General features: G+C 50.4%; 1 protein-coding gene across 6 annotated transcripts in view; it reads right to left on the reverse strand.

Annotated features, from left to right (window-relative positions):
* Positions 1 to 464: 464 nt before the first annotated feature.
* The window catches only part of PLA2G6 (phospholipase A2 group VI), a 50,898-nt gene continuing 25,513 nt past the window's right edge, over positions 465 to 25,849 (reverse strand). For 5 of the 6 annotated variants that reach the window (XM_074375531.1, XM_010960314.3, XM_010960313.3 and 2 more), the window contains 12 exons: positions 23,836 to 23,932; positions 22,460 to 22,642; positions 19,159 to 19,267; positions 18,066 to 18,230; positions 16,423 to 16,501; positions 13,265 to 13,428; positions 12,488 to 12,638; positions 3,966 to 4,102; positions 3,414 to 3,568; positions 2,066 to 2,233; positions 1,455 to 1,528; positions 465 to 1,260 (listed from right to left, as the gene is read on the reverse strand). In XM_074375531.1, coding sequence (XP_074231632.1) covers positions 1,116 to 1,260; positions 1,455 to 1,528; positions 2,066 to 2,233; positions 3,414 to 3,568; positions 3,966 to 4,102; positions 12,488 to 12,638; positions 13,265 to 13,428; positions 16,423 to 16,501; positions 18,066 to 18,230; positions 19,159 to 19,267; positions 22,460 to 22,642; positions 23,836 to 23,932 — 1,627 coding nt within the window. In that variant the 3' untranslated portion in view covers positions 465 to 1,115. The remainder of the gene's footprint in view (positions 1,261 to 1,454; positions 1,529 to 2,065; positions 2,234 to 3,413; positions 3,569 to 3,965; positions 4,103 to 12,487; positions 12,639 to 13,264; positions 13,429 to 16,422; positions 16,502 to 18,065; positions 18,231 to 19,158; positions 19,268 to 22,459; positions 22,643 to 23,835; positions 23,933 to 25,849) is intronic. The other variant, XM_010960316.3, reaches the window with a different exon arrangement.

Consider the following 25,849-nt stretch of genomic DNA (forward strand, 5'->3'; position numbering starts at 1 on the left):
ACTCGTCACTATTCTCAGGCCCCTTCTCTACCCTGAGCCCCTCAGACCTGCATCCCAAGGGCTGAGGCTCCCACACCCGCTGCCGCCCATCCAGCTCCCCTGCATGCTGGAGACGGGGCACCACAAATCCTGAGTTGCACACACCTTGGCCTTGCTCACTCGCTGTGTGATGGTGCCTGAGCTCCCTGCCCTCTCTGGTCTCATCCCCTCTGGCAAGTGGGGCTCTCCCTCACCCCCAACCATGAGGCAGGTGGGCCTGGATGCTGGCTCTGAATACCCTTGGAGGCCTGACTGGGAGAGACCCAAGGAAGACAAGAGGTGTCCCTAACTCGGGGAGCCTGGAAAACAGCTTCTGTCCAAGTGGGCACAGGAAGATGACATTCAAGGCTGAAGGTCAAGGCTGAGGGGAGGTGGCAGGGTGGGGGGACAGGGACACTCACACCACAGCACACACCACACAGGCAAACCGGAATGGAACCGTTTATTTCACAGTCTGGGCAGTCCATGGAGCCCCTCTCCGCTCATAAACCACTTCCTGTCGGGAAGAATAACTTAAGTCACAGGAGCGACCTTTGAGAGCTGAGGAGAGCTCGCAGGGTGGGGTGTGGGTGGCAGGGTGCGTGTTGAGGGGCAAAGTCGAATGGGCCACCCCACTCCTGGAGCCTGGGTTTCCCCTCCTGATGGGGTGGGTGACGGCCCATTTCTCTAGCCCCACCTCCAGCAGAGGGCAGAGGGTGGAAAGGGTTGCTGCACCCCCCTGGGGGCCCGGAAGAGCCCAGGACCCCCTGGGAGGCTGGGGCTGGTAGCACGTCCAGGTGCCCTTAGTGTTTGAGCCAACAGGGCCAAGGGCCCCGGGAGTCAGTCAGGGAGGCAGTTGGGGAACGGGCCCAAGTGGGGCTCCAGGCTCTTTAGGCCTGGAATGACACGGAGGGCCAGAGGAGGGGCCGGAGGGAAGAGAGGCCTGCAGGACCAGCCTCAGGCAGGAGGCCCGCCATGCCCTGGGCCTAGGACTGCCTGGGCCCAGCTCGGCCCAGGGGTGTGGTGGTCGGGCCCCGCCCGGCCTCCCCCGCAGGGGCTGGGTTGGGAAGGCAGGGGCGGCTGCGGGCCTGGCGGCCTCACGGCGAGAGCAGCAGCTGGATGAGCTTCTGGAACTGCTCCCGGTGCTCGTAGATGTAGACCTCAGTCTCCCAGAGGGCGTCGACCAGCACCGTGTCATTGACCTCGTCCAGCATGATGTCCGTCCCCAGTTGGGGGTTCAATCTGTCCGGATCAAGGAAGAGGGGTCACTCCAGGACACGTAGTCTGGGTGGGGGACAAGAGCCAGGACTGGGGTGGGCTTGAGGCACAGAGCAGCCCCTTGGGGGAAAGGGAACGTCCAGGCCAGGGCCTGGGGTGGGGAAGGTCATGGCCGGGCCAGGTGTGGGGCCAGGAGCCGGGGCCAGCCAAGCCCTCACCTGAAGTACTGGATGCCGACCATCTCGCACCAGGCTCGGGCCCGGTCCACGGCCCGCCCATCCGGATCCGTGCACTGGTGAGAAGCAGCCACTGTGAGTGTCCAGCCCACGCTGCACCCACAGCCCCTGCCTGGGGCCCCCAGGTTCCAGGGTAGCTTAGCCCCCAGTTGGCAGAGTGACTTTGGGCAAGTCCCCCTTTCTGTGCTTCAGTGACTGTCCCAGCTATACAATCAGAGGGGCACAGCCCATGGCTTTGACAGGTGGCTCAGCAGTACCTATTCAGGGTCAGTGAGAGTGGAGGGGCTGAGTGGACAGGCCTCCACATCCCTGTCCCCTGCAGCTTGTCCACCTGACCTTCTGGGCTCCCACATGGGCCGGGCTTGAAAGAAGGGCCCCACAGCCACTAAACCCCCCACTGTTGGTGGTCACTGAAGGTCCTGCCAGCAATGAGACACTGAACCGGGGACCCCTCCCCTGAGCTGGCTAAGGACGGCCAACAGAGCCCTGCCATCCCCCTGACGCCGAGGGTGAGGACACCATCCTAGGGGTGAGGACACCATCCTAGGGGTGAGGCCTCAGGGAAGTGGGCTTGGGGAGGGGCCCATACTCACACAGTCCACCACCATCTTGCCCAGTTCCTTGGCCCCAAAAACAGTCTTGGCCAGTTCCCAGGGGTTGCTGGGACGGAAGACGTCCACACAGGTCACAGGCACCTGCGGGGACCTCCCTGTCCCCAAGGAGACGACAATGGAGAGTTTCTTCACCTTGTTGCCCTGACCCTGTTGAGACAGGACCAGGTCAGAGGAGACCTTCCCCTCTGGGTAGGGGGCACCCAGGGGTAAGAGAGGCCCATGGCTGGGGCCCTGGGGGAGCATGAGGAGGGGCGACAGGCTCATGTGGCAAGAGCACAGCCCATGCTGCACCTTCTCTGCTTTGGATCAAGTTCTGCTGCCAATCTGCTGGGTGACCCTGGCAACCCACCTACCCAGGCTCCTCGTCCACTTAGACGGATGATGTCTGAGGACCCCTTCCCATCCCAGTCTCTCACTGATTCCTTCCTCCTCCAGGAAGCTTGCCCTGCCCCATCTGGCCCCTAGAGGGCGCTCGCCTCTCAGCTGCGTCACCTGGGACTGCGTCATGACCCAAGGTTCTTGGTGATGACCGTAGTGATAACCACAGCCAGCAAGCATACAGCACGCACGCTCGAGGTCAGGCATGCCCTAAACACTTCACAGATAAGAGTGCATGGATGCCTCACGACAGTCCCCAGGCTGGTACTATCAGTAGCCACACATAGTGGCTGAAGGGAAGCACGGGCAGAGTCAGGCCCCACCCAGAGGCCATGTACTGCACCCCCGCCTCTCCTACCACATGTGCCCACCTCTGTACTAAGCTCCTAAGGCTGAGGGCCGCTGCTTTTCCTCTGAATCGCTGACTCTGCACTGCCTCCTCCCCAAAGGCCTCAGGACCCCCTCCTCCGTGAGCCCTTCTGAGCCTCAGGTCTTTCAGCAGAGGTGATGCTCTGGGCCCTCTGTCACATCACCCAGAACACTTGGGTAAGTGTGTCCCTGCTTTGGACCGTCTTCCCTAAATGTGAGTTTCCAAAGGGCAAGCGTGTGTCTCCAGGCCGGGCCGTGTGGCTAGGTCTGCGACGGGAACACACTGGTATTGGGCTGCGGTCCCCGCAAACAGCAGATGTTGGTACTTAATAATCATAACGCTTCACCACCCAGTCCAGACTGGGCCTCAGAACCCCTCTTAGCACACTGCTTCAGGCAGGCACTACCAATCAAGCAGGTTTTTAAGTGTGAGATAAAGTTGCTGTTGCGTGCAAATAAATGAACACATGAATAAAAGCCACTTGCTCTCCTAGGAGTCAGTCCTTAGAAAGGGTTGCCGATACAGCGCAGCTGCAGTGGGCAGTCACGTCCACCCTCTCTGACCTGAGGTGGCTCTCACCTTGCGGATCATGTCCTGGTTGTACTCATGGATCTCGGTCATGGCATCCAGTGTGGGGTTGTTGGCCAGCAGCCCGCCATCCAGGAAGCGCCCGTTGGGCCGGAAGTAGGTGGGGGCTGCCCCACTGCTCCGGGCTGCCCGCCACACCAGCTGCTCTGGGGGTGGGAGAGGAGGGGGCCCAGTGGCACACGAGATGAACACTTCGGACCTCAGGGTATGTGCGCGTGTGTGTACGTGTGTGTGCATGTGGTGCTGCGGGAAGAGGGAGAGGCTGGGGACTCTTCAGAGGCAGGACCAGGACCGACGGCCATGCTGTCTGGCCCCACCGTCCTGGAGGAAGGCAGGGTGCAGCCGAGGGCCTCCTCTGGCCTGCCCGAGCCCTGACGGCTGCCCGGCTCTGCCTGCCCTCAGCTGATACACTGGGAGGCCAGGGCAGAGGGCGGGACGGTGGTGGCCTGGGGGGACCTGGCAGCAAGCCTGTGACTACCACCCACCACCCCACAGCCTCTCAGGCCAACAGCTCCCCACAGATGCATCAAACATGGTTTTAACCTGAGGGATGAGTTGGAGGCTTTAGGTTAACATTCTGGTTGAAACGAGGCTCCCGTACACACTCTGGAGCCTCGTAATTCCGGAAGAGGTGGAGTTCAGCCGGCTGCCGGTCAGAGAGTGTCCCTGTCAGCATCACCCTGGAGAGAAACAAGGACCAGGACACTGACCCATCCACTCTTGGCAATCCACCTATGGCAATTTTCGTCCAAACTGCAGATGCACTAATCCTTAAACTTGGCGATCCTACTTCTGGGACGCCATCCACACACGTGGGAGATGGGCACGCACTATTAATGGCATGGGTTGTTCAATGCCCCGCAGCTCCCCTGCGCAGTGGGGTCCGTGTCACAGCAGAACAATGTAGGAAGCACTTCATGTACTGATGGGTGGTGAGCACCAAGACTTACGGTGAAGTGGGAAAAGCAAGATTCAGGACAGTGTGTGTAGTATGCCACCATTTATCTAAAAACAAAACCAAAATGACCCTATGTACCTATTTGCTTGGTCAGAGGATAACTCCAAAAGGACCCATGTGCAGAACCTGGCAACAGTGAGTTGCCTCTGGGGCAGGGGACTGCTTGGTGGCTGCAGCTCCAGGACCGGAGTTGGGGGGAGACTTTTCAGCATATCACCTTTGATACCTTGCCAATGTTCTACCATGTGCGTCTATGATCTATTAAAAAAGACTCTTACTTGTCTCGAGAGACACAGGTGTCCTTAAATACTGTGGGGAGGGTAGACTGGCACAGCCCTGGAAACTAATATGTATTCAGACTCTTACAAAGGTCCTGGCTCTTTGATCTGGGAATTCCAATTTGGGAAATCTATTCTAAAGGATTACTCTTAATTACAATGAAAGCTTTTGGTTTAAGGCTACTCATGCGGTGTAATTTATTAGAGTGAAAAATGAGTGATCTAAAAGAAAACAATAGAAGCGGGAGACTAACAACGGGATGTTTTGCAGCCATTCCAAATTATGCTCGCAAGGAGTTCAGACTAACACAGAAATGTGTTTGTTACACTGAAAAATATAAAGGAAAGGGAACAAAAAACTCTGCAGAGGAAAAATAAAAGATTAGTTTTCCACTTCTAAGAATATCGTGGAAAGGTTATTTGAACAACCCTTCCACTGAACAATAAATTAAATGCTGGGGAAATTTTTTTTTTTAATTTTAAAAGCATAGATGATCTTATATGATAGAAAGGAAAGACCAGGGTAAACTCTGAGGATGAGCACAAACCCAGAGACGTAAACGGAGCACAGACCCAGCTTTGACCTGAAGGCAGACACCAAACTGTCGATCTGAACTTCACTGCTGATGGCCTCGGGGGGCCAGGGGGACAGAAGTCAAAGCCCAGGGCCCACTAAAGGTTAGGGATTTAATGGGAGGCCCTCCCCACATGAGGTTGTAACCCCAAAGGGCTACCCCTTTAGATAATGGTACACCAGAAATAAGCTTGCTCCTTTCCCATCCCTGGAGGTTGTAAAGAAAGTTACCTGGCAGTGGACAAAGGAGGGAGGAAAAAAATCCCTGAAAATGTATAACCACAAACTAACACTTCTGTAGATTTGTGGTCTCAATTTGTATCATCTGGGGGGAAGTTCCAAAACCTTCATGCCAAGAATTTAGTTACAGTGGCCCTGGTTGGTAGTGTATGTGGATACCTCGAAGAGATAACACAAGACACTCTGGAGAAGATACCCTCATTCTAGGCCTCACAGAATCTGCACATATTATTTTTCAGCACTAAGGAACACCACACAGTTCCAAAAAGGGTGGAGGGGTATACAACAGGCACATCATGGATGAGAATCAGCATAAACCAACACAAACCCCGAAACATACCTACATAGACATTAGTTATTTGAATCCCCAAATGAAGATGATAAAACAGGTATGCTTACAATGTTTAATGACATCAAAGACAAGCTTATTATTATTATTATTATTATTATTATTATTATTATTATTATTATTATTATTATTGTTATCATCATCATCATCATCATCATCATCATTCCCTAAATAATATATTTAGGGAATAGAAAACTACAAGTAATGGCCTAGAAGATTTTAAGAAAAACAGAGTACTTCTAGAAATTAAAGAATAAAATAAGAAACTCAGTGAATAGGTTAAATGGAAAATCAGATAAAGCTAAAGAGAGAATTAGTGAATTAGAAAATAGGTAAGAAGAAATTATCCAGAATGCACCTCAGAGAGACAAAATGAAAGCATATACAGGAGAAGTTAAAAGACATGAAAGATAGAAAAGCTCTAACATTTTAAGTTGGAGTTTCATAAGGAGAGGAGAGAGAAAATTAGGTAGAGGCAAGGGTAAACAGATAATGACTCGGGCCTCCAGAACTGAAGACACCAATCCAAAGATTCAAGAAGACCAAAAAAATCCCATGCAGGATAAATGAGAAGGAATTCATATCTAGAGATAACATAGTGTAACTGCAGAGCGCCAAAACCAAACAAACACATAAATAAAAGTATCCAGAGAGAACAGACCACTTACTTTCAAAGAAGCAAGAGTTAAACTGAAATTGACTTTGCAAGTGCAACAATGGATGCTAAAAGATAATGATATTTTTCATGTTCTACAAGAAAATCATCAGCCTAGAATTCTATACTCAACAAGAATAAGAGAGAAATAAAAGAATGTTCAATTGATGAGGATGAAATAAAACTAGTGTCAAATGATGAGAGTGAAAGCAAGCTATTTGCAGACAATTCTGCTAGTGGAGAATTCACTACCTGCAGATCATCTCTATGGAAAAGTCAAAAGAATATACTGTAGGCAGAAGGAAGGCAGTCACAGATGGAAGTCTGGAATGCAGGAAAGAATGTAAAGCAAAGAAACGATACACATATATCCATATAAATACACATATGCACACACATACACATACACACATACGTACCCAATGATACAGCTACAGCCAGCTCATACTGGTTGTGAGAACCTATTGTTAAATCTCATCAGCTGGTTGTTAAACTGTTGGTAGCTTGAGATTGGCCAAGGTGGGAGTATTTATGCCATGGGAGCTGGCAAACACCATAAATCAGGGCTTTCCCCTGCCCAGAGATCTGGTTTACTAGCATGCCACTTGATAAATATAAATAAACATCAAATTCAAAATACAATAATAATGTCTTGTGAGGTTTCAAAAAACAAGATAGATTTAAAATACAAAAAGTAACTATAAATAAGATGGAGGAAGGAATATGGAATTAAAGCATTTAAAAATCATTGATTATCTAAGGGGAGGCTAATAGTATCAATTAAATTTAGACTTCTATAATATACACTAAAAAGAAACCAGAAATGAGCATATAATTTTGAAACTACTGGAGTTGGGGGTGGAATGTAATGATTAAAACTATTCAGTAAATCCAAAAGAAGGCAAGAAAGAGAAAAAGAAACACAGAACAAAATAGGATAGCATATATCAGCCCAAATATACCAGCAATTCCGTACATATAAATGGATCAGCTCTATAAACTACGAGATTAATTATATGAAGGTTCTGATAGTCAAGCCAATCTGCTAAACTAGACTTAACAAATTAGTTAATTTTTAAAAGTATATTATTATGCATTAAAAACCTATAAATGGACTCAATGCATAGATTAGATAAAGAACAAATCCAACTCTAGGTAATTCACAAGAGAGACATTTAAAACATAAGGATTAAAGAAAGTTAAATTAAAGCATGACCACAGACATACCATGCAAATACAGCCAAAGAACGTTAGTATAACTATACTAACATCGGACAAAATAGACATTAAAGTAAAAAGGATTCTTTAGAGATAAAGAGGGCTGCTTCATGATAATAAAAGGTTCTAGTTGCCAGAAAGATTCATAAAAACCTCCACTGATATGCACTGAACAGCATAGTGTCAAAATATTAATGTAAAAACTGACAGAAGTAAAGAGTGAAAAGGCAAATCCCCACAGTGGAAGAGTTCAATGCAGATCTTTCAGTAACTGGCAGAAGTGGACAAAAAATTAGTACAGATACATAAGAATTGGAAATTTGTAACAGCGTTCCTAGCCAACATGATTTAATTGACATGTGCAGATAGCGGCACTCAACAAATGAAGAATCCATCCTCTTTTAAATTACACATGGGGTATCTACAAACACTGAATATAGAAGGCTGCAAACCAAGTCTCTACAAATTTTAAAGCACCAAAATCAAACAGAGCATATCCCCTGGCCACAAAGCAATTAATAACGAAAAGACAACTAGAAAATCCCTAAGTTTAGAAATTGTGAAATGCCATTTTTAATACCTTATGGTTTAAAAATTATAATAAAAATTAGAAAATATTTTGAAATGAACGTGATAATGAGATGTAATTAAAGCAGTACTTGAGGAAGCTGTTTAGATTTACATACACACACACACATATACACACATATATAAGATATACACATATATTATATAGTAGAACAAAAGAAAGGCCAAAAAAAAATCAATGAGCAAAACATTTATTTCAAGAAGTTCAACAACTAAATAAACCCAAAGAAAGTACAAGAAGGAATAAATATATAAGAGCAGAAATTAATGAAACCAAAAGTGTACATACAATGAAGAGCCAATAAATAGCCAGCCCAAAGTTGGGTTTTTAAAAGACCAATCCAATCAAAAAACCTGTGGTAGCAATACTGATAAAATGAAAAGAGGGGGTGTAAATAATCAGGAATGACAAGAGAGCCAGCACAACAGATACTGTGGACATTAAAGATAGTAAGAGAATTTTTTACCAACTCGATGCCAATAAATTTGAAGATTTATATAAAATGGACATATTACTAGAAAAACATAACTTAACCAAAACTAAACTCAAAAAGATGTTTAGAAGCCCTGGACAGTCTTATAACCCTTAAAGAAATGAATTCCATCATTAAAAATCTCCCCACCAAGCAAACTCCAGGCCTAAATGACCTCACTGGCAAGTTCTACCAAATATTCAAGGAAGAAGTAGAATCACTATTATACTAACTCTTCTGGGAAATAGAAAAAGAAGAAACACTTCCCCTAAACCAAAACCCTGCAACCTAAAAATGGGAATAAACAGGTCAATCTCACTCACGAACATGGATACAAAAATCCTAAACAAAATATTAGCCAGTTGAGCCTGTCAGAATCCTCTGTGTACAAGGTACCGGGAATTGAAAGCAGGGATTCAAACAGTTCTGTGTACACCTGTGTGCACAGAAGTACTATTCACAATAGCTAATAGGTGGAAATGAACCAAATGTCCATCAACAGATGAATGGATAAACAAGGGCACATTATGGGCAATGGAATATTATTCCGTCTTAAAAAGGATGGAAATTCTGTCACATGCTACAATATGGATGAAACTTGGGCACATTATGCTGAGTGAAATAAGCCAGTCACAAACTGACAAATACTGCATGAATCCACTTGCATGAGGTACTTCGAGGAGTTAAACTCATGGAGACAGAAAGTACAATGAGGACTTCCAGGGGCTGGGGGAGGGGAGGAATGGGGAGCTGCTGTTTAACGGGTACAGGGTTTCAGTTGTGCAAGATGAAAGAGGTCAGGAGATTAGTTGCAGAACATTGTGAATATACTTAACACTACTGAATTGTACACTTAAAAATGGTTAAGGTGAAAAAAATGATTAAGATAGTAAATGTTATGTGTATTTTCCCCAAACTAACATTTTAAAAATAAATGGTATTTCTAAATACCAGCTACAATTAGAAAATAAAATGTTTTAAAATGTGTAATTTACAGTAGCACAAAAACGTACACAGCACCTAACTAAAAATCACAGCTGTGTAAGATCACTGTAGATAAAATTATAACACCGCACTGGGAAACTTTAGACAAATGGAATGTTTTAGTTCTCTAATTGGAAGACTTGGCATTTTAAGATGTCAAGTCTCCTCTAAATAACCTTACAGATTCAGTGTAATCTCAATCAAAATCCCAACGGGATTTGCTTTTCTGCAGAATTTGACAGTCTGATTCTACAATTTCTATGGAAGTACAAATAGCAACAAGTAAGCCATATCTCACGGCATCTCTACGTGCTAGGTGCTTTTTAAGTGCTCTATAAATAGAACTATTATTACTCCTCAAGAAAACCCCAGGAAGCAGGTAGTGTATTATTCCCATTGTCGAGAAAAGGAAACTTCAGGGTACATGCTCTTAACCACTTCTCTAAAGGGCCTCCAAGAATAGCCTTGAAGGAGGGCAAGGTGGGAAGCCCTGCTATGAACTTGTTATAAACGCTGTAGAATTAGGGCTCTGCAACCAAAACCAGGCCCAGGAAGGACCCTTGACCCACGGCTGAGGAAGTGAGACCTGCGATGCGGACAGAAAGACTGACTTTTCGCAGGTGAGGCTGGGGAAACTGGTTATTCATGTGGAAAACAGGAAATTGGATCTCTCCTAATACAATAATCAATTCCAGGTTGATAAAAGACCTAAACAGGAGAGGCAGATCTAGAGAGCGCCCTGACCTGACACAGGAAAGTAGCTTCCTGTCTCAGGTTAAGGAAGGGTTCTTGAATGGACATAAAAAGCACAAACCATAAAAAAGGAAAACACTTATAAATTCTACTGCATTAAGAACATCTGTTCATTATCAAAACACCACCAGGAGAGTGAAAAGACAAGCCTAGAGTGGGAGAAGAGATTTCAAATTCATGTATCCATCAAGGGACTAGTTTTCAAAATATAAAAAAGGTCATTGAGATGCCACAAAACCCCAAAATCACACAGCACAATTTTGCCAAAAATGGGTAAAACACTTGAACAGGAACTTTACAAAAGAGGAAATCCAAATGGCCTTTAAACTTATGAAAAAGTGTTCAACCTCATGAGTAATGAGGAAAATAAAAATTCCAACCAACAGAGACAGTATCTTATACCCCCCACCCCAGATTTAGAAAGATAAAAATATTTGATACTAAACGATGTTAGCAAGAACGCAGAGCACCAGGAACTCTCGAAGATGGTTAATGGGAGTGAAAACAGAAACCACCACTTTGGAAAACAGTTAAGCCGAATCTAAGAGTTGAGGCCATGTATCCTCCAAGACTTCGCAGCTCTACTCCTAGGTCTACTCCTGACATGGTCAGAAAACAAGTCCCAAAATGTTTGCTGCAGACCAAGGGGGCCAAACTGGAAACAACCCAAGTGTCCATCAAAGGTATTTGGAGCAATAAACTGTGGGATGTAGTCATTTGAGCAACAAGAATGAATGAAACCCAGTTTCATCCAACAGCAGGGACCACGCTGACAAATTGATGGCATTGATGGGAAGAAAGACAGCACGCAAAATGATTCTGTCCAAGCCCAGAGATGGGCAGGATCGAAACCATGCTCAGGGATGCATTCAGTGGTGAAACTACACAGAAAATCCAGGACGCCTGGTTCACACCAGTCAGGAGAGAAGATACCCTGTGGGGGACAGGGAGCAGGAGCTGTGATGGGGGCTGAGCACACACTAAAGGGGCTTTTGGACTTTGCTGATGGTCATATGTGGGTGTTTGCTTTAGAGTTATTCATTGAACTGTTTTATGTACTTTTCTAAATATATGTTCTATTTCACAGTTAAAAGGAAAAAATGTCTAAATAAACAAAAAAAAATTTTAACATTATCTTTTGGTTAATAAATCATGGATGATATTTTCCTCTTTTTACTTTTCATATCTTCCAATTTTTCTTAAAAGACTATGTATTACTCTTAAATGAAAAAAAAGGGTTATTATCAAAAGAAATCCTCTTAACCCCGCTAGGGCTCGCTCACACTTCACTTCCTCCTGACCACCGTGTCCACAGTCCTTTCTCCCTCTTGCTCCCACAGATAATCAGGCAGTTGCTGGGCGCTTTTCAGGGGCCTGCTCTGGGGCAGGCACCATGCTAGATGCTGGGGCTACACGGAAAACAAAGCAGTCATGTTCCTGCTTCAGGGAGCTCAGAGTCTGGGAGGCGGGCTAGGCATTAGACAGACAATAAAGTAATTCCAGGATGGGAAATAAATACTACAAAGACAGGGTGGTGCTGAAGGCTCTCCTGGAACCTCTTAAGCACATGGTGCCTTGCGTGGCTGCCATTTTTTTCAGGTCACTTATCTCCCAGCCAGACTGGAAGCCTTTCCGCCTGATGCTGCATCACCCCAAGACTCACAGGCATGTGCACACCCGTGCGCGCGCGCGTGCGCACACACACACACACACACACACACACACACACACACACACACACACACAGAGTGCCGGGGGTCGGGGCAGAGCCGTGCTCAGCAAGCCTGTGTGCGGTGGATGAGAACTGACCCACTCTGACCCAGGGATGTGCTGTTTGGGTGGAAAAATATCAGACACAGGTTGAGGATCTTCTGCACCTGTGCTCCCCCTCCCCGCAGCTTTAATCAGACCAGGGCAGGGGGCCCTCTGCCCCAGGAACAGTGAAGGGGTGCACAGCTGGGACCAAGCCATGATGCTCCCACTGAGGAGGCTTACTTGGGTTTCTTGACATCCGTCATCTTGGTGTGCTCTCCAAACTCCCGCTTCAGGAACTCCTCCAGGGGCCCCGACTCGTAGGGCCGCGAGCCCCGGAACACCTCATCCTTCATGCGAAAGTACACACCACGCATGTAGGCCATGGACTTGCCTAGGAACAAGGGGGTCGGAGGTGGGGAGAGACACAAGGGCCGCCCCCGCAGACGGCTGCGCACAGGCCGGCTGCGGGAACCAGAGGGACGGATTTACAAGGCATGGACCAAGCTGGGGCGCCTGGGACCCTCCTGTGCAACTTCCCACACAGGCAGGGACCCCCTTCAGCAGCCCCCAGGTTTGATATTTAATTTGGTATTCGTAATTTTGTATTATTTTCCTTGAAGGAGGGCCCTGAAAGTGTAAAAGCTTGTAAATCTAGATCCACCCTGTTGGTCACAGAATAGAAGGAACAGCCCTGTCCTGTGAGCCTCCCAGAACAGATGGGGGTCAAAGGCGCCTCACCCAGGCCCGGGGTGTGCGTGCGGAGGCTGTGGAAAGGGGAGCTTCTGCCCGCGTGAGAGGCTGAACTAGCCTCCAGCCCATCACTAGCCACCCCCTGCCCCCCAGCCCTGCTCCTTCTGCCCTTGGACTCCAACACCCTCGGCTGCCCCACAAAGGGCTTACGGGCCCTCCCCTCCCCTATGACCCTCTCTGCAATGCCCTGAAAATAAACTCAGCCCAATTCAAGGGCAGGTCTCAGGCCCACCGATCCTGGCCCCCAGGCCCAGGGGCTGCCCTCACTGTGCAGAATGGCCAGGGCCAGGATGCCCCCCGTGCTGGTCCCTGCCACCCAGTCAAAGAGGTCCTTGGTGGCAATGCCCGAGGCCTTCTCGATGGCGATGAGGAGCTGGATGATCACCAGGCCTTTCACGCCCCCTCCGTCCAGGCAGAGCAGGTGGTCGTGGCTGCAGTGGGGACAGCAATGGGAGAGAAGAGGGACCCCTTACAGCCTGGCACTTGGCACACTGTGTCCCTGAGCATCTTTACCGCGGCAGCCACGTGAGTATGGGGAAACCAAGCCCCTTGGAGTGGAGCTCGCTTGCTACCAGGGCCATGGGGAGGGAGCGGTGAAGTCAGTACAGGAATAAACACAGTATTTCAGGAGGTGGAAAGTGCAAGAGAGAAAGATAAAGGAAGGTAAGTGCAGCAGAGGGGCAGGGAAGGCCTCACTGGCCAGGTGCCACCTCAGCAGACACCTGGGTCTGTCTAGCCAACTCTGGATGGTGTACTCCCTAAGGGCAGCCATTGGGTTTTGGTCAAATCCAGATCCCCAGTCTGTAAAAAGAAGTTGTGGTATATTTATACAATGGAATACTACTCATCCATAAAAAATAATAAAATAATGCCATTTGCAGCAACATGGATAGATCTGGAGATTGTCATTCTAAGTGAAATAAGCTAGAAGGAAAGAAAAATACCATATGATATGACTTATATGTGGAATCTAAAAAAAACGAGACAAACGAACTTACTTGCAAAACAGAAACACTCTCAGACATAGAGAACAAACTTGTGGTTACAGTGGCGGGGGAAGGAGGGTAGGGAATAAGTTGGTAGTTATAGAGATTTGCAGATACTAACTGATACATATAGAATAGGTAAACAAGTTCATGCTGTGTAGCACAGGGAACTATATTCGATAACTTAAAGTAACTTATGGTAAAAAAGAATATGAAAATGAATATATGTATGTTCATGTATGACGAAGCATTGTGTTGTATACCAGAAATTGACACAACATTGTAAACTGACTATACTTCAATAAATAAATAAATATAAATATAAATACATAAATACATATATATATAGATATAGATCCCCAGTCCCAGCCCTGATAAACGTCTGTTGGAATTAAACAGGGCTGGGGGGAAGGGCTGGTCTGCAGCTGCAAGGAACAGGTGAGATGGCAGGAAGGTCAGGCCCCACCACCCAGGTGGGAGCTGCAGGGGAGCTGGGGGCAGGGAGGAAGGACCATCTATGTGTCAGGAGCCATGAGGAGTTTCTACCAGCATGAAATCACTTAAATATCCCAAACCCCTTCAAGGTGGACACTCCCTGTTACCCGGTGCATATCTGTAGGGGTTAAGCTCAGAAGTTAGATGGTTGCCCAAAGTCACACAGGTGGATCTGGACCCGGGTCTGCTGACTCCTGGGTCACACGTTCTCCAAGCCATCCTGACCCGTCTCCCCTGGTCTCATCATGCCCAGTCCCCACAGGAGAAGGCCTCCACAGTCTGTGCTCAGACCTGGAACCTTCCTTCTGGTCTCCTCTTCTCTCCATCTCAGCTTAGATGTTACCACTGAGAAGCCTGCCTGATGCCAGCGGGACCCTCCCGCTCAGCCCACTCCTGCTCCACCCACTTCCTTGGTGCAGAGCCTGTCTCGCTTCCACAAGTAATCACTTTTGGTCCCTTGTTTACTGCTTTTCTTTCCCCACTGAGGGCAGGGATCGGCTCTGCTCAGTGCAGCGCTGCTTATCCACAGACACTCAGCTGGTAAATGAAGGAGCCCGTGAGACCCACCTCCGGGGTCCTTCATCTTTTCCTGGACAGGCTGCCCAGCCCCACAGGAAGCCCAGAGAGGCACAGCCCTGCAAGGCCCCTGACCAGAAAGGCTGGAGCAAAGAGGCAGGAGACCTTTCTGAGGATGTGTGGCTGGTAATGGAGGAATTGACCCAGAGGGAGCAAGGCTGAGCTGAGTGGCTCTCAGATCCTGTGTGGGGAGGTCCCCACAGAAGTGTCCTGACTCTTGCCTCAGCCTCCCTCCAGGAGGGCACCCAGGCTTATCCACGCTCCCCTGGTCCTGCTGGAGAAACTGCCTCCTCCCTCCTCCTACTGGTCGGGACATGTCCATCCTCCCTCTAGTAACTTCCTTGGCCCCTGCACAGGGGTACGTGTGGAGAGGGCACTGTGTAGTGGTGGGGAAGGATGAGGAGGCTGTAAAATAGGGGAGGTGCCCCCCCAGGGCACACATTACAGGGTGGCGGAAGAAACAAGTGGGCTACACCAAGAAGAAGCCGATCCTTCAGGCGAGGAGAGGCAGAGCCACGCGATGCGGCTGCCTGGCCCTGGGATCAGGGGCTGCACCTGTTTCCAGGAGAAGAGAGCTTTCCCTGCAGGGGTACAGCCGGGAGAAGCCTGCAGTAGCAGAAAGGGCATGGACTTGGAAGACCTGGGCTGAGACTGCTCTGAAACTCACTCCGTGCACCCTTACCCTCTCGGGGACTCAAGTTCTGCATTTGCAAAATAAGGTGACTAATGCCTCCCTAGGAAGGCTGTTAGGAAAGCAGCATAGTAATAAACAGACAACAAATGAACCACCTCTGTTATTAAAGGGAGGGTGGAGAGACCACAGCCCATAGGAAGCACGTTTGTCCTGGTGATGCACCAGGCCGGCGGGCACTGATTCTGGGCACCAGGGACTGTCCTCAAGCACAGGGCTTGGGCTTCTTCTCTTTGTGCCCATCACCCAGGCCTGCCTCCTAGAACAGGCCTGGATATTCAGCAGGTGTTTGGGAAATCAGCCCACCCCACTAGCTCTCGGAGGGAGGCGGGGTAAGGAGTGAGTGGATCAGAGGGAAGCAGGCTGAGCATCGCGGCAGCTGCGGACTCTCTCCAGAGGAGATCTGGGCCATCTCCGCCGACAATCCATGACACGGTCGGGGAGAGCAGGGACAGGGCCGCAGCCAGCTCCGTCCTGTGACGTGGGGGCCTGCAGGGTGACTGATGGAGGAGCAGAACAGGCCCTCTGAAGACTCAAGTCTCTTTGCTGTGAACTGCAGAGGGCGCGAGCTACCTTGCAGAGCCAGGGGCAGACTAGACAAAAGCCCTGAGCCTCCTGAGGGGCCCCTAGGAGAGGCCTCGTGCCTGTGCCCCACCCCCCTTCCCTCCTCCACTTACGTCCGCTTCTCATCCCTCATGGAGCTCAGGATGAAGGCTGGCTTCCGGGCCCGGGAGATGTGCACGAGGTCCTGCAGTTCTGCGAGGCACAGGGCAGGGTGGGCTGGGGCCAGGCAGAGGCAGGGCCCCCCGCCACCCTGTGGGTCCTGAGGGCAAATCTGGAGCTGGGCCCTCACCCCACTGTCCCTAGCAGGAGCATCTGCCTCCTGCCCCCAGGAAGGGCTCTTTGTCCCAGGATAAAGCTGAGGCAGAGGCCACAGGCCCCTCAGGGAGAGACAGGCTGGAGATCAGAGGGGAGCCCACTGCTCTGGGGATGGCCTTGCACCCTGCCCAGCCAGCTCCCGATTCTTCTCAATGTTTTCCTCCCGAAGCCCTGAAGCACAAGCACCCCTGACATGTCCTGTGTTTGCAGCTCACGAAGCGTTTCTTCATGCAGGGGGGCCAGTGCTGACAGCCACCATCACCAGACCCATCATCCCCAATTTACACGAGGCTCAGAGCCGTTACACAACTCATCCAAGGTCATTAAGCCAAAAGGGCTGAGTCAGGACATTCCTCGGGGTTTAACTCCATGAAGGAATGGAGACCTCCCCACCTCTCTTTAGATGCCTCTCGTCCTGATCCAGGTCTGGAAACTTCCTCTGCTGCCTCAGATCGGATGCACCCATTCAAGGCGCCCATGTTTTCCCCTGTGCCCAAAGCCCACCCTGTGCCCACCCCATGGATTAGCTGCCCTCCTGGCGAGCAGTGCGGCCCCAGGTGGCCTGGCTTAGCAGTGCCACGTCCTCTGGGTGCTGATGGGCACCCCCGACCACTGTGCATGGAGACTAGAAGCAGCAAAGCAGGAAGGCAGCCCGCCAGGCGGTGTCTCCCGCTCACCAGGGCAAGTGGCCAGAGAGTGGGCGAGAGGAGCGGGAGACTGGCCGGGAGAGGCGGTGGACAGAGCGCCAGGGGGAGGTTTATGCAGCTGAGAAAAAGGGGACGAGGGGACTAGAGCTGCAGCTAAAGTCAGGGTCTAGCGGGCTCTGCGGCCCCTCTAGGCCCAGGGCATTACCCATCTGACGCCGGGCCCCAGGCCCACCATCCAGCCTGGCTTGGGTGGCTGACTGCCTGTAAAATTGAGAGATTAAGATGGGGGGCAGGTCCTGGGTGGGGATGAGCAAGGGGAGAAGAGAGATGGGCCCAGAAGGACTAACTGTGGCTGCCTGCTCTGCCTGTCCTGCGCTCCAGGCTTAGCTGGGCTATGCTGGCTGGAGGTGCTGGTGTCTGTTTCCCCCAAGAGTTTTAAAAAGTTGCCAGTTTGCCAAGGATCAGTCCCTGACAGCCCTGTTCAGGGGACCCCACTCCCAATCGATCCAGGGCCCTGGGTGGGCCAGCCCACAGAAAGCCCAGGGGCATCTCCTCAGGGGCCGTCTCCAAGGGCACCAAAGATACACGAGGTGGATGCTGGTTGCCTGGCCAGTAGGTCACTGAAGGAGAACAGAAGTGGAGCACACAGGCCCCAGGCCTGATGGAGATTCAGCAGCGTGGCAGGAAGGCCGCCTTCTGCCTTGGGGCCTCGTTTCTTCCCCATCAAGGACTGCTCTGACCCAGGGGCCTGGGAGCCAGGTGGAGAGGAGGGAAGTGGGAGGGGAAAGGCCTACCTAGGTTGTTTAAGCTGATCGGTGGGGGCTGAGATCTTTCCAGGGAGAAGAAGGAATGCTGCGCTGTCGCGGAGCACTGCTCCGCGGAGACCCCTTGGAGGAGTGGGGAGCGGTAGTCGGCCCCTACGGTTCTCAGCAGAGTTAAGAGCGCCTTCCTGGTGACAACTTGTCATGGTTTGGGGAAGGAGGAGATCGCACAGGATCATAAATTATGTCACATGCAAGTGAGAGGTCCCTCCTTTCCACACACGGCCCCCTCTCCCAGGCCACATGGGTGTGTGTGGGATCGGGGCCCAGTTCCACTCCAGTCTGTTACATCCAAAGCAGCCTCCTGGGGCCAGGGAGGGCCCCGGGGGCCGGCCGTGAAATACGGAAGGTTGGTGTTGCCTGGCCCAAATATTTGAGGGTCTCCCTTTTCCTTCTGTGCCAGTCAAGAAAGCAGGACTCCCACTGCCATGTTCAGCAACTCTCCACGCCTTCAGGGCTCCAAGGGGGTGAACCAGCCAGTGGGCGTTTACTCCCAGCTAACGGATGGGATAACTGAAAACGCACATGTGCGCACACACGCACACACGCCTGCTTGCACACGCTATCGGGTACACACCCACAGCAAACTCCACAGCTCCCCGAGACCCTCCAGAGGGCCCTCCAGGCTTCTGATAAGGAGGATCTGCTCTTTCCAGCCCGGAAGCCACGGCTCACGGAGAGACATGCAACACATGCACCAGCCTGTGGCTAATCTTGCAAGTGGTTCCACGAAGGGTAGGGAAGAGGGTTGTTGCTGCTGCCAACCCCCGAACCCCTAGAGTCTTGGCACCCTGAGGCGGGATAGGGGGTTGCAAAGAAGACTGGTTTGGCAACTCCCAGCCCCAACCTGTGGCCTCCATCTAGCTGTCAGGGCCCCTGTTCTTGGAAAAGGAAGCCTGCCCTCTGGGCCTCCCAGGTGCTTCCAGGTGCCACTCCAGGCACAGAGCAACTAGGGGTGGGTAAGGACAGGATGCTGGCACCTTATGGCCGGGACTTCCCTCCTTCCAGTCCCTGTACACCCAACCCACCGCTGCCCAACCCTGGTCCCAGAGTGGAGAGCACGTACGTCTGCTGATCCTAGAGGCTATGAATGCAGGAGTTTCCCCAGAGTCATTCGGGGTGTCCACCTCTGCCCCAAATACAATGAGGGCCTTGACCATCTCCACGTTGTCTTTCTGTTGGGGACAGAGGGAGGAGGGGAAATATACAACAGCTCAGGGAGATGAAGAATAAAAGGACCCCGACCTCCTCCCCTTTAACCATCAACTCGGTGGGCCTCTCACCAGCACAGGGAGAGACCCTGGAACCCTTCTGACCCCCGCCCACAGTTGATCCTGTATTCCAAAGTCTACAATTTGAAGGCTGGTGCCCTGATACACAGGCTTACAAGTATCCCCAGGTGAGGGGTTAATAACCCAGGCAGAAACTGGAAGTGAGCCACCCAGCCCCAAGCCCCGCCAGCTCCTTCCCAAACGAAGCAATGCATCTATGACCCCTGAGCCAGGGGCCAAAGGGTCAGTCCTGATGGCTTTCAGGAGTAGTAGGAGTGGGTGAGCAAGGAAATAAAAGCTGTCCTGCCCATCGAGTTCAGGGGGCCAGTTCTGGGGGAGGAATCAAGAACACGTCCTCCCTAATGGCAGCTCCCCTCTGCACAGCAAGCGCAGGGAACGTCTGGAGGCTGGGCAGTGGGGCCAGAGGGGCACGGTTTCCCAGGAAAAACCAACAGACTGGCTGCCGGGAGACCTGGGTGCTGGTCCTATCACCTCCCTCTCTCGGGGCCTGATTTCCTAGCCTGGAAAATAAAGAGCTGTGTCTAGAACGCCATTTTCCACACACCATTAGGATGCTTGTGGGCACAGGTAAATGTGTGTGTTTCAACCATTAGTTATGTGCTTCTTTTTTGGTAACCTCTTATTTGTGGCACGGTTTACCACCTGTGTTGTAATAGAACAGTTCCTTCCAAATAAATTTAAGTAAATTTAAAAGCAAGCCAACTTAAAACAGTGACTAAGTACACAGTGGTAAACATGGTTCCTGAATGTGCCACAGCCTATGCAGATGGTATGCAGGTGACTAAAGAAAGGAAACAATGGCCTAGGTCAGCAGTTCTCAAAGTAAGACCTGTGGACCCCCGTGGATGCAGAGACCCTTCAGAGAGCTCAAGAGGTCAGAACCATTTTCATAAAAATATCAAGATGTGGTTTGCCTTTGTACCATGTTGACGTTGGCACTGATGGTGTAAAAAAAAAACTGCGGATAAAAATGCTGGTACCTTCGCCTGAAGCAAGGCAGTGGCACCAAACTAACTGGTGTCACGGTTTTCTTCTCTGCCACGCGCTCATCGTAAAAAGTACATTCGTTCATTCAAAAGCCAGCTTTCTTTTAGAAGGCCCTTGATGAAGCAGTAAGAAACATTAATGTCATTAAATTTCAACCCTGGCGTGTTCAGTGTCAAAATAGAGAGTGTGCACCAGATGCTTCTGTGGCAGAATCAAGGATGATGGTCGTCTCCAGAAAAGCACTGTGTGACTGAGCTGCGAGCAGAACTGGCTGCTTTTTTTCATGAAACACTGTTTTCACTCAAGGGCATAACTGGCAGACAAACGACAACTGTTCAGCACTGGGGATCTGAGACATCGTCTCAAAAATGCAGTGAGCCTGTCACTGGAAGAAAAACAGCTGGCAATATTTTGTGCCAACGATAAAATTCAAGATTTCAAACAAAAACTGGCATTCTAACGAACTGGTATACGCCATGATGTGGCTTGACAGCATTCCCAAATTTAAAGGCTTTTCTGATGAAATCGTGATATTTACAAATGTGGGGTTTCAAGACCGTATGATGAAATGGGTCAACATTTGGAAGCTAGGCGTACTCAGCGAACCAATATTTTCCAAGGATGACATGAAATCATGTGCGGGTGTAAGATCCAGGAGAAGTATAAGAGATGAGAGTGGATTTTACTGCAACAAAGTGCGAAGAATCTGGGGAGAAGGTTTCAGAGTGTCCTCTGCCACCGACTTGTCAGGAACTACCCCTCGCCAAGTTTTGGTGCAGTAGATAAGAATATACACAATGATCTGAAGAGCTACAACTACATATCTTTTCCAATTACGTACATATCTATGTGAGGCCAGATTTTCTTCCTATTTTTCAACATATTCAACAACGTGCTGCAACAGAATAAATGTAGCAGAAGATAGGAAAATCCATGCCTTCTCTGAAGCCAGGCATTAAAAAGATTTGCAAAAATGTAAACCGGTGCCAACTCTTTTCATAAATTATTTTTCATTTTGGAAAATGAAGTTGTTTTTCATAAAAATGTTATTTACATTAGCACGGGATTGGTAAATTACTGTTATTTTTCAATGAATTAATCAGTATTTTGAAAATTCCTCTCTTTTAATTTCTAATATGATAAATATAGATAGATAAAATTCAAATAAACAAAGTCTTTGGGATCCTCAGTAATTTTTAAGAGTATAAAGGAACCAAACAGACCAGAAGGTCTGAGAACTGTTCAACTACATAATTCAAAGGGCCCATTCAGTGCTAAAAATGTCCATGGTTTTATTTATAGTTTCAGCCTCTTGGGCAACAGAATCTCCTCTACAATTATGACCTTTGGTATAAAACAGGATGTCTTTGAATTTGTCCTAAATCTACTTCCTCTGGAGTCCCAGGGGTCCCTCCCATTTTATCACTCTGAGTCTTGTTGAACAGACTTACGTGGGTATTGCTGTAGTTTTACACACACGTCTGTAACAAATAACATTCTTGCCTCTGCACCTAATATGTTCATCCTGCAGTTGTCTAACGAGACTATAGGGGCTTTAAGGGCAGAAACTGTGCTCTGTGATAAACCAGCAAAGGTGACCAGCATGTAACATGGGCCATGCAGATGCGTAATGAGGCGCTGCCTCCCAGGAGCTTGGAGTCTACCAGGGAGACAAGAGCAACATGTAGATGAGTACTCTTCCCTAACGATGCAGGGAAGGAGAATGAACACCTCAGGAACGCTCACTCCATGCCACGTCTTACATGTGCCGCTGAGACATCCTTGGTGGAGTTACCAAGTGTCTACCACTGAACGCTCCCCACAACTCTGCCAGGTGGATACTGACACTCCATTTTCCAGAGGAGGAAATCCAGGCTGACAGAGATGATGTGAGGTGCCCAAGGCCACAGTAGCCACAGCTGTCCTTGTCCTCTCTCCCAGCATCCAGGTGTCAAATGGGGACACAGGAGTGAGAGGTACCAGAACACAGAGAAAGGGGTGGTTATTTTGGGCTCAGCGGGGGACGTGCCCCAGCCCTGCCAGTCGCTGGCACCCTCATTCCCCATGGTGGGTAAGCCCAGGGCTCACCGACATGGCCAAGTGCAGCGGGGTGTTGCCGTGCTCGCCGCGGGCGTCGGCGTTGGCCCCGTGGGTCAGCAGCACCATGACACAGTCGAAGCGGTTGCGCATGACGGCCACGTGCAGGGCTGTGTTCCCCACCGAGCTGGTGCTGTTCACGTCGCAGCCCCGCTTCAGCAGCAGGCGGGCCATCTGCAGAGACAGGGTCCCGCCTGAGTCAGCGGGGTGACTGGAGCAGCCGCGGTGTGATTGGAGCAGCCGCGGCCTGCGGCACTGGGGGCACCTGGGCACAGCCACTTCTTCCCCTAGAGGTCTCCAGGTACTGGGCCTCTGGAAAGCTCCAGCAACAGGAGCAGCCCAGGTGGCAGACCCTGGTTCTAGGGGTGGCCCTAGACCTCGCCTTCTACACCACCAGCACCCCAGCAACTAGGGGACAAAATGTTGAAGAGGTGGTGACTTTTTAAAGGGGCTTCTCGGTCCTTTCCTGGAGCTCAGAAGACCCCATTCCTCCCTGAAAAGACTCCTCTGGGCCCTGTCCCAGAACTGCCTCTGCGACCCTGCTTGGGACCCTGCAAAGCTATGACCCCTCGCTGGGCCTTTGCAGTACACACCCCTGCTCACCTAACAGCCCTGGGGAGCCCAGGCTTTGGAACCCAACAGACCTGGGCCCAAAGTTCAGCCCCACTTCATCCCAGTTGTCTGAGCTTCAGAGGGTCACTGCACCCCTCTGCACTTCAGTTTTCTCTGCTGTGAAAATGCAAGTTCCCACCTCACAGGCGTGCTGAGAATGCACAAGAAAACACACAGGAGGGCCTGCCTCGGTGGCTAGCTCCTGGTGGGAAGGTCTCCGGCGGTGGCTGGTAGTCTGCTCCCCCAAGCCCATCACATTTGCAAGCAGGCCATGATATCTGAGAGCACCCAGTGCACTGCCGAGCCGTGCTTCCTGGACATGAGAGATTGGAGGCCTCCATCCTCCCAGGGGGACAGAGCTTGGCTTAGGGAGAGGCCTCAGAGGAGATGCCCAGCCAGGCTCTCTGTAGAAGACAGAGCTGCCATCACCGTCACCATCATTGTCACCACCCACCATCTTCTGTCTGCAAGGTACTTGACAACTTATGAAGAATCTTCCCATGCACTGTTTTGCTGACTGCATTCTACCTCCAAAGGTAGGCCATAGGATCCCCAGTTCACATACAAGGAAACCACAGAGGGGATGCCATCACCACACAAGGCCAGGATGCCATCTTTCTCTGGGCTTATCTGCCTGGGGCCCACTGTGAGATCAATCCCTCAAGTGCCACCCCCAGAGTCCCCTCAGGAGGACAGCTGAGGATCGAGGGGCTCTGGGAGCTCCTGCTGCCCGCCCACTCTCAGATTCTGCCTACCTCTGCGTTCTTGGCCCAGTGGAGGGGGCTGGCTCCATAGCGAGGGTCTTTGCTGTGAATCTGGTTGCTGTCCATGCTGATAATCATTTCTGCACACCTGGGGAGAGAGAAGACATGTGGCAGTGAGGAAGGCCAGTGGGGGCAGCCTGACATGAAGAGGCCATGACTCCAGGCTTCATCTACTGGTAAGGGAGAATTCTTGCCAATAAAGTCACAACAAAACCAACCAGCATGCATACAGTGGTAAGTCAATGGTATCCTGAGCCCCTCAAGGCATAACTCAAGCCCCCAGGCCCCCAGGAAGCCTTCCCAGATGACTTCAGTCAGCAACGACCACCCTCACCGGTGCTGAGGTTTAGCCCCAGCTTTCCACTGGTGACCTCTGGAAAGTGGCCAGGCCTGTCTGCAACATGGGGACAGTCCTAACAGGACTGGGCGAGGAATAAAGGAGGGTTAAAGGATAAAAGATATTTCAGCACTTGGTCCTGGGCCTGGCACACAGCCGGCCTCCATCCCCCCCAAACCCCAACTGTTAATGTTTCAAGCAGTGAGTGCATCCTGTAGGAAGCAGTAGGCAGGGTGTTAAGCTGCTTTCCATTCCTAGACTGATAACCAAAGGAACAAAAGCAGGGGCTCAAACAGATATTTGTGTGCCAGTGTTTACTGTGGCATTATTCACAAGAGCCAAAAGGTGGAAATGACCTAAGTGTCCACTGACAGACGAATGGGTGAGCAGAATGTGGTATATACAATAAAGTATTCGTCTGTCTTAATAAGGAAGGAAACGTTGATACATGCTACGACACTAATGAAACTTGAAGACATTATGCTAAGTGAAAGTGGAGTCCCAGGCCCCTGCCAGCTCTCTGTGAAGGTCAGCTGAGTTGACGCCAACGGCAGAGAGGCCCCCAGGCTGGGGCTGGGATGGAACCACTCCCAGTAACCCTAACACTTGCGGTTCTCAGCGTATGGCTGTGCGGGCTGCCACATGGTAGCAGAGGGACGACGCAGCTTGGGGTCCTGACAGGAGGGTGGCTGTGTCCAGCAGTGGGGCACACCCAAGGTCCGAGACAACTCGTGTTGTCTTGTGTGCAGTGGTCCTCTTTGATCTGGGCCAGCCCCATGTGAGAGGCCTGGAATGTGGCTGCAGGTATCTGAGGAGGGAACAACCTGGATGATACCAGGGTCCTGGAAGTAACCTGGACCAGCAGATTACTGGAGCCAGTAGGATGGCTGGAGCCAAGCAGGAGCAGGGCTGTCATGCCAGCCCTTGGGTATCGGAGAGCACCACCCATCATGTGTGACCATTCCAGTTGAAACCTGCAGCTGGTAACCCGGTGACAGAGGGGATGGGAGCGTTAGGATTGCCTCTAACCATTCTGTCAGGTCTTTCTGAAAGTTCTAGTTCATCTTGGCTGTGCAAGGGAGAATCAAGGAAAGGAAGGCTTGTGCAAGCTTGGACCAGACCTTTGAGGGGACAGTCATGTCCCCTAGGGGCCAGCAAGGTAAGTGCAGACATCAGAGGAAGGAAAACCCTGAGGGAGGGTGAGAATATCTGCTTCTACCCAAGGGTGGCCCCTCCACACTCTTTTCTCACTGCCCATCTAGCACACAGCACTGGAAGATGCTGGGTGACTTCTGTGCCTCCTTTCCTGGGCTCCCTCACCCGTCTCTGTAAGGCCAGTGCTTAGCACTGTGCTGGGGACTGAGGACTAACTGACTCATTCACTCATTCATTCATTCTAAATACTGTATCTGCTGGGAAATATTTGGAGATAGTCACTTCTTTTATCCCACTTCCTCCGCATCCACCACACACACACACGCACACATGCACATGGAGAAGAATTTCCCTGACACTAGGGTTCCCCCAAGTCTGAGGAGAAAGGAAGAAGTGAATGATCTAGAGCTCTCCAAGACAGGGGCCTGGCCCTGTGTCCCAGCAGTGCCACCAGCCAGGACAGATGGATATATCAGGCAGATGGGTACCTAGGCCAACTTGCTGAGCAGTCCT

The sequence above is a fragment of the Camelus bactrianus genome, chromosome 12 (assembly GCF_048773025.1).
Source record: "Camelus bactrianus isolate YW-2024 breed Bactrian camel chromosome 12, ASM4877302v1, whole genome shotgun sequence".
In the NCBI taxonomy this organism is placed as follows: Eukaryota; Metazoa; Chordata; class Mammalia; order Artiodactyla; family Camelidae; genus Camelus; species Camelus bactrianus.